Source organism: Oncorhynchus mykiss, chromosome 10 (assembly GCF_057628025.1).
Source record: "Oncorhynchus mykiss isolate SJ-2025 chromosome 10, ASM5762802v1, whole genome shotgun sequence".
In the NCBI taxonomy this organism is placed as follows: domain Eukaryota; kingdom Metazoa; phylum Chordata; class Actinopteri; order Salmoniformes; family Salmonidae; genus Oncorhynchus; species Oncorhynchus mykiss.
In genome coordinates this window covers 58,332,456-58,347,212 of record NC_143031.1, presented here as the reverse complement: position 1 = coordinate 58,347,212, position 14,757 = coordinate 58,332,456, and the positions used below count along the sequence as shown (strand labels likewise).

Here is a 14,757-nt window from a genome sequence, read left to right as displayed (position 1 = left end):
ATTAGGTACCGAGATGAGATCCTCAGACCTCTTGTGAGACCATATGCTGGTGCGGTTGGCCCTGGGTTCCTCCTAATGCAAGACAATGCTAGACCTCATGTGGCTGGAGTGTGTCAGCAGTTCCTGAAAGAGGAAGGCATTGATGCTATGGACTGGCCCGCCCGTTCCCCAGACCTGAATCCAATTGCGCACATCTGGGACATCATGTCTCGCTCCATCCACCAACGCCACGTTGCACCACAGACTGTCCAGGAGTTGGCGGATACTTTAGTCCAGGTCTGGGAGGAGATCCCTTAGGAGACCATCCGCCACCTCACCAGGAGGATGCCCAGGCGTTGTAGGGAGGTCATACAGGCACGTGGAGGCCACACACACTACTGAGCCTCACTACTGAGCCTCATTTTGTGTGATTTTGTTGTCAGCACATTCAACTATGTAAAGACAAAAGTATTTAATAAGAATTTAATTCATTCAGATTTAGGATGTTATTTTAATGTTCCCTTTTTTTTGAGCAGTGTATTTTATGACATGCATTTTTTTTGTTAAACTAGTAAGTAGTAGCCTACAGCAAAGTGTGTTTACATCATTTCTAATTAGTTAATTTCTGCTCTGTAGTTTTTTCTACCATGTGGGTTTTAGCTTGCTTGAGCCTGCTGAGTGTTAATTCACCTGTTTCCATACATGTTTTATTTAAAAAAAATATCTTACAAAGGAGTTGTTTAATCTAACTGCTTTCATGCTGACCAGACACGACGCGTGCACGAGCGTTGCAAAAAAAAACATTTATAAATCCATGTTATTCATTTATTGTACCAATGAGCGATGCCAAGGGCTAAAATAGAACTCCTTTCTATTTCTGATGCATATCGCGCTGCAAGTCCTACCTCGCCCATCTCCTCTTTGGTTTATAGAAGCAGGTACCCATGTGCCATCTCCTCATTGGTTATACCCACGTGCGTAATTGAAAGACTGTTTTGCCGGTCATCGTGGTAATACCATGAAAGTGTAGATGCGATCACCATATAAGTTCATATAATGAAAAAGCCTGGAAGGAGGAGAGATGACTAGAAACGATTCGTTTGGCCGTTTTATGTGTGGATTAATTGGTGGAGTCGAGGACCTTGTGCATTTCAGGTAAAATAACAACTCAATGTTTATATCCCAGGACAAATTAGCTAGCAACAGCAAGCTAGCTACAGTGCCTTGCGAAAGTATTCGGCCCCCTTGAACTTTGCGACCTTTTGCCATATTTCAGGCTTCAAACATAAAGATATAAAACTGTATTTTTTTTTGTGAAGAATCAACAACAAGTGGGACACAATCATGAAGTGGAACGACATTTATTGGATATTTCAAACTTTTTTAACAAATCAAAAACTGAAAAATTGGGCGTGCAAAATGATTCAGCCCCCCTAAGTTAATACTTTGTAGCGCCACCTTTTGCTGCGATTGTTGTCCTATGGACAGAGTCTCCCACCTCAGCTGTAGATCTCTGCAGTTCATCCAGAGTGATCATGGGCCTCTTGGCTGCATCTCTGATCAGTAAGTAAGTCGCTTGGGGTATGTCTCTATCAGTTTTGCACATCGAGAGACTGACATTTTTTCCCATTCCTCCTTGCAAAACAGCTCGAGCTCAGTGAGGTTGGATGGAGAGCATTTGTGAACAGCAGTTTTCAGTTCTTTCCACAGATTCTCGATTGGATTCAGGTCTGTACTTTGACTTGGCCATTCTAACACCTGGATATGTTTATTTTTGAACCATTCCATTGTAGATTTTGCTTTATGTTTTGGATCATTGTCTTGTTGGAAGACAAATCTCCGTCCCAGTCTCAGGTCTTTTGCAGACTCCATCAGGTTTTCTTCCAGAATGGTCCTGTATTTGGCTCCATCCATCTTCCCATCAATTTTAACCATCTTCCCTGTCCCTGCTGAAGAAAAGCAGGCCCAAACCATGATGCTGCCACCACCATGTTTGACAGTGGGGATGGTGTGTTCAGGGTGATGAGCTGTGTTGCTTTTACGCCAAACATAACGTTTTGCATTGTTGCCAAAAAGTTCAATTTTGGTTTCATCTGACCAGAGCACCTTCTTCCACATGTTTGGTGTGTCTCCCAGGTGGCTTGTGGCAAACTTTAAACAACACTTTTTATGGATATCTTTAAGAAATTGCTTTCTTCTTGCCACTCTTCCATAAAGGCCAGATTTGTGCAATATACGACTGATTGTTGTCCTATGGACAGAGTCTCCCACCTCAGCTGTAGATCTCTGCAGTTCATCCAGAGTGATCATGGGCCTCTTGGCTGCATCTCTGATCAGTCTTCTCCTTGTATGAGCTGAAAGTTTAGAGGGACGGCCAGGTCTTGTTAGATTTGCAGTGGTCTGATACTCCTTCCATTTCAATATTATCGCTTGCACAGTGCTCCTTGGGATGTTTAAAGCTTGGGAAATCTTTTTGTATCCAAATCCGGCTTTAAACTTCTTCACAACAGTATCTCGGACCTGCCTGGTGTGTTCCTTGTTCTTCATGATGCTCTCTGCGCTTTTAACGGACCTCTGAGACTATCACAGTGCAGGTGCATTTATACAGAGACTTGATTACACACAGGTGGATTGTATTTATCATCATTAGTCATTTAGTTCAACATTGGATCATTCAGAGATCCTCACTGAACTTCTGGAGAGAGTTTGCTGCACTGAAAGTAAAGGGGCTGAATAATTTTGCACGCCCAATTTTTCAGTTTTTGATTTGTTAAAAAAGTTTGAAATATCCAATAAATGTTGTTCCACTTCATGATTGTGTCCCACTTGTTGTTGATTCTTCACAAAAAAATACAGTTTTACATCTTTATGTTTGAAGCCTGAAATGTGGCAAAAGGTCGCAAAGTTCAAGGGGGCCGAATACTTTCGCAAGGCACTGTAAATAGGACAAATTAGCTAGCAAGTGCAAGCTAACTAGCTAAATTGCCATATATGTTCAATTCTTTTCGACCTGTCCCCAAATTAATGTCATTGGTTCAGTTTGTTTTGATATTTTAACCTGCGTGTCGTGATTGCGTTTGATGTAGGGGGACAAAATAAATGTATGCACGATGGCACACGCGCGCAGACGGTTTGGGTTCCATGTTAGCTATTTATCTGTACATTTGAGGCTTTTTGAGCCTGACAACAAGCAATCCTCAACAAGGTTGGAAAGTGACAGTGAAGAAGATGAGGCCTCAGTCTGATGTTCAAGAGGTAGACATTGAGGAGGTCCAGGGAGAAGACATGGAATCCTGAGAGAAAGACAACCAAAGCTTTAGTTTCTAGATTATCATTTTACAGATCTATGTTGAAAACGTTTTTGGGAGATGCGATGGATCATTCAATATTTCCTTTTGTTGTTCAGTGAAATCATCCCTTGTGAAGAGTGAACTTTTTAAAAGTTTAATTCGTAACTAAATAGTTAAAAAAAACATTTGCAATTATGTCTACTTATGTTTCTGTGTCCATATGATAATGGTAAATGTATCTAATGCAAAAAACATCTACATTTAAATGGTATTCATTTGCATATATTTCTGTTAATTCCCATGGAAAGTTTCCATCTCTGAATATTCCCCAAAATGTGCAACCATACTTACAATCACAAGTGAACACTCCCGTTATTAGGTCAAGTTTATCTACATGAAAATAAAGTTAATCCAAAAATGAATGTAGGCCTATTTTTGATGGGTATTTTATTTTCATGACAGTCTCTTCATCCATGACTGTCAGGTACATGGTTATTAAATTACGCCACAGGCCTAACAGTGGTATACTGTTCATCCAGACCTGGGTTCAAATAGTATTTGTTTTCTTTCATATACCCTGTTTAACCTGCCTGAAGGGCCAAGTGCAGTGGGGTTTGCACCTCTGTGACTGTTCCATTGGCAAACTCGGGTATGTTTGGAAAGGGGATACATCCCCAACGGCAATATGTCAACAACACTGGAGACACCTGTTGAAGCGAAGGTATATGACCAATAGTAAAAATTCTTTGAACCCGGGTCTGTATATGACTATTGCATGTACTACAGGCAGGAGGGGGATATTGCAGGCAGTGAGTGGGCTACAGCTTGAGTGTGTTTATGTTTGACTGAGGTAAACGCTGCATCGACAGGATCTCCCTGTGGTGTCATTGGCGCATCAGATTGCTTCATCTCTGTCTCCTGTTCTGTTTGGAACTGGATGTGTACACAGTCAGTTATTGAGGAGAATGCTTTAGAAGGGGCTATTTTGTGTCAAGCGAAAGTGTGTGGGTAAACCGTACCGGGGTGCACGTGTCGATCTATGCTAAAGCAGTACTGTACATCCAAGTGAGTTCTTAATGTGAGAGCAGGCCAGTGGGATGCCAACGATTGCATTCCTGTCAAAGGAAGTGACACGTGACTGACAAGCTGCTTCACTTCCTTCCCACCCAATTGGCCAATTAAATCTCTCTGGGTGTGTCTTTTATCGTCTCTGACCATGGCCTTCCTGGTTTAATGAGCGTTCTACTCTGGCAGTACTCTTCCCATTCTAGACGATTTTTCCCACTCTTTTTCCAGAAGTGTGCCCTTGGGAATTCCCTTTCATTTAAAAGCATGAAATGGTGTGCATTGGAAGGTGGGAGTTTCCACCATTTTGTTAAATCCATGCAAGAAAGTGCACATTTGTGGAGAATTGGGTTGCAGCCATATAGTGCGTTTGTTTCTCCATTGTTACTCAGTCTATAGGGAGCACAACACATCACCTCAGATCCAGACCTCCAAATTGTCATTTTTCTTCTTTCAAAAACGTATTAATTGAGCTTACCTGGCAGAAATGTAACTAATAGAGTAGTCCCAAAAATGCAAACCCTGCCCATCTGACACTCCAGGCAAGCTCAGGTGAACACTCCAAAAGTATTTGAAAGACAACAAACACTTTTTGAACCCAGGCACTGGTCTAGGGATCGCTGTGTATGAGAACACTTCTGATCTGAGTATGGATGTGTCTGTGCCCAGGCTATTATGCCTACTATCATACCCGCTTGGTATGTTAATGAGCATTGTAGAGCCTCATGCCTAATCCCCCTCCACTGAATGCCTAAAAGCCCACTCTGCCTAATTCGCTGGGTCTCAGACCTGTAACGCACACGATCAGTGTCTGGAAGACATGTCTATTGAATAGGGAGGCACGCTGATGGGATTTCTTTGTCCGGCTCGTCATGCCAATCTATGGCAGCGCCACTAACGCGGCACAAGCTAATCATAACGAAAGCGATTTGTTCAAGGGTAAATAGACATGCCATCACGATGAGCTATTTTGCTAGGGTGAGGTTAGAGGTCGGCTGTGCTGTCCACATTATTTTCAGAGTCCCACGTCATGAAGATTTGTCAGCGCTGCAATATGTGAGTTGAAGTTCTAGCAGTGCTTCAGGGGGTTGTGTGTGGAGAGCTTGTCTCTATGGCAGCAGCACACTAATGCTGCTCTCGCTTATTAACAGATCCCCATAAGACTTTGTGTAATGTGGCTGAGGATGAGAGTTTAACATTTTTTTTTTTTTTACCATATATTTAAATTGGGGCCACCAGTCAATTCCACAATCAATACTGTCAGATCTGATTTAGCTGAAACTCCAACCCACCAGTCTCTCCTTGTTATTCAGTACAAGTACCCACTACTTATACAGTATCTGACCTCAACGTCTCACATGCTGGACTTTTTTAGCCCAGCAGACAATCTGCGCTGAAGCTAAACGTGCTTCACTCATTAGATCAGACGGTACAGGGGACGCCACAATAGTTCCTGAAAAACCAACGAAATGCCATGCAGAATTAATTTGATTAAATTAAGCGAGGGGCATCACTTTCAGGTTAATTGCCTGCGGTTGTGACGTTCACCACAGCGGGCCAACTGCTCGCACTCTGCGTCCGAACTCTAATTGGCAGATGGCTGGGTGGGCTCACTGGACTGTTAAATGCCATTAACATGGACCCTACTGTTGTAGCCTGCTGTTGTCACGCTGACTGTCTGAGATATTCATAGCTAAATTAATTAATTAAAATAGGAAAGGGATCAGATTTGACGTGCTTGGTCTGAAGTTCTTTTGTCATTTTGGGTGCTGTTTTCATCGACTCTCGTTGTCTGGAATAAGCCAGGTCCCAGCTCTGTTTTGGCCAAATCATATGGTCGTTGTCAACACGGGCCGCGCTAGATTTGGGATGACTTTGACAGGCACAGTTCAGGAATCAAAGGCCTGCAATGGAAGGGCAGAGAAGAGGAAAAAAAAAAAACAGGGTAGAGTGAGGAGACCACAAAGTGAGCAGAATTGTGAGGCTTTGACCGTGGCGGCAGGGGCAAACCAGACACGCATCCCGGGTCGACCCTCTAGACTTCATTGTTGGCTACTTAGCGTGGTCGCCCTGAATATGTAGCGAGCGAGGACGGCGGTAAACCGAAATAAATAGACTAATGGGCCCAATGTTTACCTCTCCTCCCCCGACGTCTATCCATTCAGAATGCATCAGAGAGAGGGAGCCAGAGCGACGGTGAGGGAGTGATAGAGCGAGGGAATGCGCCTAGGGGAAGGGGGGCAGAGAGACTCTCCGTTCCATACACAAAGAGAATCTGGCAGGAGTTCCCGATTTATTATTTTTTTCTCTCCACTACTTGCGTCTGTTATAGCGGGCAGTGTCCATCTGGTCTGTGTGTTTCTGGGGGTCACTTAGCTGTTATAAAACCCTTATCCGTTGATGTGTATAGGAATAATCGAATTAGCCTGGTAGGCTATTAGTTAAATGGAGCTGCATTCGATAATGCTCGTCTAGTGAAATAGCTTTAACAAAATCATATCTCGTTCTGATCTATAATTGGGGGAGGATAGGATCGAAAGATGTCTCTCGTTCTATATTTTATTGCTAACCAAAAGGTAATAAATAAACTGATAAGCCAATGCACTGAAGGGGAAGGGTAGGGCAAGGAAATTATTTATCTTTCATTCAGCAGCAATTTCTATCCTCGGCAGTATCTCGACCTTGTTTCACTGAAATGTCAGATGTTTCTAAAAATGAGCTCAGCCTGTCAGTTGTCCCCTCTAAAACAGCTTGTCCCAAATGGCATCATATTCTCTATATAGTGCACTACTTTTGAACAGGACCCATATATGGTGCCATTTGGGACACAATGCTGTGCTGTCTGTTCTTGTTTCCAGCGTTGGCTCAGCAGCACATTGCCTCAACAAACAGACTCAAACAAGCACCTTTTGTGGGCTGAGATGCAGATTTGTTATTTTAGGAAACCTGTGAATGCATCAGTGCTTTCTGTGGCTGTATTTCAATTAGCGCTATGCTTTAGCTCAGTGGTCACCAACCGGTCGATCGCGGACTGGTCAATCTCCAAGGCATTTCTAGTCAATCACCAAACATTTGTGTAAAGAAACAACAACGATAAAGCCTTGCCTTCCTGTTTTTTTTTTTATTGGCTTTGCTTGCGTAGCTGCACTTGATTCAGTGTTCCCATTTTGATCCATTTGATGTCTCTGAAGGTAGAACTCCGCTTAACCGGCAGGCCCAGAGAGCAAATCAAGTGCACCTTATAGGCCTACAGCTGGCCAATCGGATAGCTCAGATCTTCCAATCTGCACAGTTCCCCTGAGCCATGGAGTGTAAAAGAAGCCTCGAACGCAGAGTAAAATTGGTACTGCGGGATTAAAACAACTTTAAAACCATGACAAGCGCGACTCAACGAATACAGCAAAGAGCTGCTGTTTGAGTAAGTTCATGTTTAAGTTGTTATTCAGCACTGTCAACTTTTATAAACCATAAAATGCACGTTCTCCCTAATTCTACTCGCGCTACAACCAGCTGCAATGAATGAGCAGGGTTCTGATAAACTCGCATTATTATTATTATTATTATTATTATTATTATTATTATTATTATAGGCTTGTATTTTTATATATCGAGGAGTATTTCACTTTCTCTGGTCATAGGAGTAACAACATGAATTGGTGCATGAGGCAGAAATAATGCAGTGCGACTTGCGTTTCGCCATCAGCTGGAAGACTGTCCCCTTTTCTCAGCGGAGGGATGGAGAGTGACAGGCAGCCTCATCACTGCTTCCCTCCCTCCCCTCAGACTGACCATCAGATGTATGCCATCAGTCAACAAAATATATATATATATATATATTATTAAACTTAGATGTGCCTCACATGTAATACAACACATTATCTATTACCAGTGTCAAATACCTACAATTTTAAAAAATGGTCTGAGAAGAACAGCATTGGCAAGGCAATTCAATTATAGCCAATATGCAGTGATAATGTACTGGGCGGTAGCACAAAGCTGTCTTTAATTGGTAGATCAGGGGTCTCCAACAGGTCGATCGCAAGCTACCAGTAGCTCGCCAAACAATTCTGAAAGTACATGCAATTTTCACGTGTTCTACAGCAAACTGTCTTTAAACAAATCGCACAAGTATCAGACACTGCAAGCTCCCACCTACTATCTAGTCAACGCAACATTGACATTATCCCATAACCTGGTTAGCCACTATTGGCTTAAGAAGACATACTTTACACAATATCTGCCACTTAATTCCCAGCAATATTGCCCACTTTTTGTCTGTGTGTTGCGGGCGTTTGTATATCACTCCGTGTAGGGACGGCCAATAGGGATGGGTTGTTTGCGAACAAGCTGCTCTTTTTATACGGCTCTTTTTGGTGAACGTCAAATCCCATATGTGAAAGATGTTAATTTGACTCCCCGATTTGCATACTTTTACTATTCTTTTTTTGAGCTCGATACATCATCTGCAGATAAATGATAACATCATCTGAAGATTGTTTCTGCACTGAGGAATTACCATCTAATGATTGAAGCAATGACATCGACTCAGAACATTCACTTTCGTTGTTTCGCTATGAACAATTGTAATGTTGAGTAAAAATGTCAAATGTAAAACAAGGGAAAAATACATCTGAACATCATTTGGGAAATTTTTTTAAAAATTATTTTGGGAAAAAAATCTGATTAATTGTTTTATTTTTTATTAACCATTATTTGACCAGGTATAAAGAAAGAACACATACTGTAAGAGAGACAGACTGTAGTGCAGTGCACTAAGGTTGAGTTGTAGAGGAGAAGAATGGGCCTATTTGAAGCTAGAAAAAAAGAGTAGCTCTCATGCTAGATGCAGTAGATGCTCGCTCACTTGTTTTTTAGTTTTTGTGCACCATTACATTCCAAGGCAAAAAAAGTGTTGTCTATATAAGTACTGAAAATAATGTCAACTCTCTTTCGCTATTTCTTTCAGGGCCAAAGGTAATAATGGTGAGGCAGAAGTAACGGTGACAAGAGGAACAAAACGACAAACTAAGAAGATTCTGAATCTGTGTGTGTGTGTGTGTCAGACTTCCAGTATGTGTGATGGCGTGAATGGCCTTTGGTCGTCTTCTCGCTTCCCTCAGACATCCCTCTTCCTTCTCGCCCTCATCTAACTCCCACCGCCACCCTCACCTCCACCCTCATCTCACCGCCCCCATTTTTGTACCATGAGAGGATCCGCCCAGTACTCGGTGAGTAGTAAGCCCGCGGCGTATCGGCGCCCCTGAGCGCTGTGCCGCGTGAGGGCCCCTCCCCCCCGGCGGCCTCTCGCGGAATGGCTTCTCTGGACCTGCCCTACCGCTGTCCTCGTTGCGGGGAGCACAAGCGCTTCCGGTCGCTGTCCTCCCTCCGCGCCCACCTGGAGTACAACCATACCTACGAGACGCTCTACGTGCTCTCCAAGTCCAACAGCGTGTGCGACGCAGCTGCGCTACTCCCCCTGGTGGCCGACGGAGACCTTCTCCTCGCTCCTTCTGTCCCCGGCATTAACCGCAGCAACAACAGTAACGACCCCTTCGACGGTCTTCAACTCCGGCCTTCCGCCTTCAGGGACTTCAAGGAGCGCCGCTTCCCGTGCCGCGAGCTTCCTTGCCCGGACGACCTCAGCGGTTTATCCACAAATTCCAACGCCGCGGCTCGCTACATCCCCAATGTAGAGTTCCCCCTGGGGGAGATCTTTGTGAAGAAAGCCATGAGCGCAGCCGGGGACCCCCGCGGTTCCCACGGCAACCAAAGCACGGCCGTGGCAGTGGCGGCGAATGTGGCTGCGAGCGCGGTGGAGGCGGCCTATGAGGAGGGCTTGGCCAGGCTGAAGGCGAGGGCCTTTGAGCGTCTGGAGCTGGACGAGAGGCTGGAGAAACTCTCAGAGGAGGTAATGGTAATCATCTTATTTATTTATTTCAGTGTTTCCCAAACCTCTCCCTGAGTGCCCCGAGCCATTCCATTTATTCAATGCATACCAGTACTACCACACCTAATCACCAAGCCCACGAAGCTCATTAATTGAATCAGGCTAGTTCTGGAATACTAATGTGGAACTGCTGAGAATACTCCAAGAAGAGGTTTGGGAAACACCTGATTTAATTGAATTTCTTCCCACCACTACCCCTCTTTGGAAGAGAAAAGTAAAAAATATATTTTTGTATTTTCTCCCCTTTTTTCCAGAATAAAAATAAATAAATCTTTATTTTTATATATATATTTTTTTACACATGTTCCAAGACACTCAAATGAAAAAGTATTTCCCATCACCACCACTGGACTGGAACCAAAATCCCTCCTCCATTGCAGGTGGAGCAGAAGATAGCTGCACGCGTGGGCCGGCTGCAGGCGGAGCTGGAGAGGAAGAGCGGCGAGCTGGAGCGGGCCAAGCACGAGAGCGAGCGGCTGGGCCAGGAGAAACAGGACCTGGAGGACAAGGCGTCGGAGCTCTCCCGCCAGGTGGACGTTTCGGTGGAGATGCTGGCCAACCTCAAGCAGGACCTGGTCAGCAAGGAGGAGGAGCTTACCCACAAACAACAGTGAGTCACACAATATGGCGTTTTGACCTTTAGTGTATAGGCTTAGTGGAGCTGTACTGTTACTACCAGTAGGATAGGGGTTCTGCCAATCTGGCCATACATGTATTTATACAAGTGGGTCAGGCAGAAAAGTTTGCTGTTACTCAGTCAGAATGTGCATCGAAGGTTCATCTTTTTTTTTTCTCCCTGCCCTCGGCCTGCTTGTTAGATATTATGCCTATTGATAGCTTGCAAACTAACCAACGTCCTCGCCATTTGAGTTCTGATGTTTTGTAGTAGGAAAACAGGATGCAGCAGCGATCTAAATGATCAGACCGAAACATGCGAGGAGCGAGTGGACTGAGAAATGCAGCTTCGCTCTATCCAATCGGCGAAGGAGGGTAAACGTACAGCCCGCCCTTCTCTTTACAGACAGGCTAACTAGCCAGTCGAGTTCTTAGGGCCATCTAGCACCTTGCACTTGATTGAAAGTTGCGCGCTGCCAACCAATAAATATTTTTGAAAGAAAAATTCTCGGATCAGAATCGTAGGAAAATGGCCTAATCTGTAAATAAAATACTTGTTTTGTCCGACTACTCGACACACCCCTACAGTATGAGCTCGCCCACAAACAGCAGTGAGTCTGATAATAGGGCCTACTGTAAACCTTTGATGTATTTACTACTATATTTACTACTGTAGCTCTTTACTGTTGCAAGTGAGTCAGACAATATTCTGTACAGGTTTAGCTTAACAGTATATTCTTAGTGGCTGTGATATCCCTGTGTGAGTTTGTGTTTATCTTGGACCCTTGTGGATAAGTGAGTCAATATACAGAAGCTGTTAGTGCCACGTACCGAGAATGTTTGGACCCTGGTTTTCCTGCCAAACAGTCACATTGTTTGACTTTGTGATGTTTGTGTCCGTAACTCTGTGTGTGTGTGAATGTGTGTTTGCCTGGACCCTTGTGGATAACTCACAGCTGATGACGGCTGCTGGGTGCTTTGGTCTCTCTCCCTGTTCACACAGTTGTCCAGAGCTGGGTCAGTGTTACTGACGCATTGGCTGAACTCCGAGGGTAAACAGAACAGTGACCCTGACATGGAGGATACAACGCTCTCTTTACGCTCCTTTCTCTCTCTCTCTCGATGGTGCGATTCTCTCTGGACGTCCGGTTCCTCCAGATGTGGCCTTGCTGCCGTCTCCATAACTCTCTCTGCCTGGAGCATGCCTATTGGCCGCTGTCTCCATGTCACTCAGTGCTTCAGCATGCTCATTGGCCAGTCAGGCTGAAGGGTGGCTTGGACAGCAACATCTGGCCAATAGGAGACAATCTGGACCAGCATCACAAAGGCTCAAACCACCTGGCCTACCGTGTTTGGGGCAGCTTCAACAAGGCATAGTCGTTACACTTAATTCGTTCAGGGTGAACGGGTAACGTGTGCATAGCTGACACACTTTATTGTGGGGGTTCAGTTTAGGGTTTGTTTCATGCGAGTAAGATCGTCTCACTTAGATGGATTACGTCTTCAGTCATCGGATGGTTCTATAATGATTTGCAGTTTATAAAACATACGAATGAGCTTGTTAAACCAAGATTGAAAGTGGGCAATTTTTTTTTTTTACAGAAACATATACTGTGTGTCTAGTCAGCAGGAAGCAGATTGTGCAGTCATCCTTTCTACCTGTTCTTGATTAGGCTGAAACTGTTTATCAAAGTGCAGCTGCCTCTACTTTTAACCCCCCCCCCCCCTCCCCCCGGATGCCGTTTCTCATAGCGCCCTTTGCTTTATCACAGGAAATAGTTGTATTACTCATCACTGTGTTCTTTACCAAAAGGTTGTCCGGACCTCTTTTGAAGTCAAGTAGATCACGTCATTGCGCTCTTTTTTTTTTGTTTGTTTTCGAAGCCCTGCCCCCCGCAAGCTTCCGACTTACCTAACTTCACTGTTAAGATTTGAAATGACAAGTTAACCAACCCTGTGAACAGGTTTGATAACTCTGGAGACTCCTTTGGTCTCTACAGTTAGGTAAGTCAGCCTTTTTTTCGTTTTCTTCCTCCACATGTTTGGAATGGTCTCCAAAATACATTTTGAGTAGGTACTTTAGTGTCCCTTGGGCAGTGAACAGAGGATTCTTATCACGAAGAATGTGTTTGTTTTTGTTGACTATTTTGTGTATATTTAGGTTTGTCTGTTCAATATATGTTTAGCTTTTATTTTTATTTGTTTTATATTGTATTTGATTGTTGATGTGTTTTATGAAATTGTATATGCAGGGCTTCGTTGTAAGAGACACCAGTCCCAATGGTGACTCCCTGATTTGAAATGAAAATGATTGGCATTGTAAGTTCAGCTCAGCTAGCATTAATGATGCATTGGAACGTCAATAGAAGAGGCACAGAGAGCATCATTGCACAGTGTAGGATGTTAAAGCAACCCCTTCCTCTTTCTGTCTGCCTTTACCCCCCCCCCCCCCCCCCCCTCCCCTATCTCTCTAACTCAGCAGTCAGTCTGCTAATCAGGGCTAGATAATAGGTCGGCTGTCTGCAGACAGACAGACAGACGGATAGATACTCTCCAGAGCAAGGCCTGGGAGGTCATCATGGCCACATTACTGCCATCGCACCGGACATACCAATGCACACAGCGCGCGCACAGTTTCAATGTGGGGAACAAACAATTGATTCCCATTCAATGTCCTATTTTCCCTAAACCTAAAATAACCTTTTTCCTTGTGGGGACTGGTGAAATGTCTCCACTTGCAATGTTCCTTATTTTACTATCCTTGTGAGGACTTCTGGTCCCCACAAGAATAGTAAAAACACACACATATATATATATATATATATACACGCACACACACGTGAGGACTTCTGGCCCCCACAAGGACAGTAAAACCAAACACACACACAGACACACACAGCCTGCCAATGTCGGTATATGAGAGTGGAGGCCCAAGGCCAACATCTCAGGTATTATGAGATGGGACTATCCCAGCACAGTGGTAATATCACTTCATTTTGAAAAGTTTTACAAAAGTTTTTAATTTTTTTATTATCCTTGAGATACATTTTCTTTTTCTAGCTCTTGTTGTTTCAGCCTCCTTATTTTGATGGATGCTTTAACTTGCTTTGGGTAAAGTTTGTCTGCCAAATGACTATGTTGTCGTTGTAAGAGTGATGAATATCCTGTCGCTAAGGCACCCTCTACGAAGGTCATAGACCCAACTACCATTTGTCTGAGTTGTTTTGACTTTCTCCGTTATGCCAAAGACATTGGATGTATACCTAATGGCACCCTATTCCCTATGCACTGACCTACTTTTGACAAGGGCCCTATGGTCCATGTTGAAAAGTAGTGTACTACATCGGGACTAGGGTGCCATTTGGGATGCAACCATTGGCTCTCCTTGCGTGGAAGAAAAGCTGGCAACTCAACAGTAAGGTCTTTCTGACACTGAAATGTAGGCTAGCTGCAGAGATGGAAAAAGTGCATCACAGACTGTGAATGTTCAGGGTAAGCCGCAAAAGATGACTCAGCGGTGTGGTTGACGATGGCTAAAAGATGGCCGCTGCGTCTTCTCAGCATGATGGGAGATATACAAGGTGTCGTATTAAATGATCATTTTATGATATTTTTGAACCGTCTAGTGTCTTGAAAATTTGGTTTAGCTCGTTTCTACATAAAATGATAAATATATGGGCCTAATATAAGCGTTATTATTGTTATTAGATGTCCTTGTCAAGGGAAGGTATCATTTTCTTGTATTCAATCAGAACTCAACCATTTTATAGAATAGGCAAGCAGGGAAACTAAACTAAAGTGTTGCCTCAGGATAAAAATGTAATGTGATATGTAGTTAAGCTAAGCCTTCCCAGTAATTTC

The 14,757-nt window shown here is 43.8% G+C and overlaps 1 protein-coding gene across 1 annotated transcript in view; it reads left to right on the top strand.

The window, feature by feature from the left end:
- The window catches only part of LOC110534335 (F-box only protein 41), an 89,416-nt gene that overhangs the window by 18,688 nt on the left and 55,971 nt on the right, over positions 1-14,757 (top strand). Inside the window, 2 exon segments of the mRNA XM_090187188.1 lie at positions 9,301-10,242; positions 10,662-10,891. Coding sequence (XP_090043314.1) covers positions 9,646-10,242; positions 10,662-10,891 — 827 coding nt within the window. The 5' untranslated portion in view covers positions 9,301-9,645.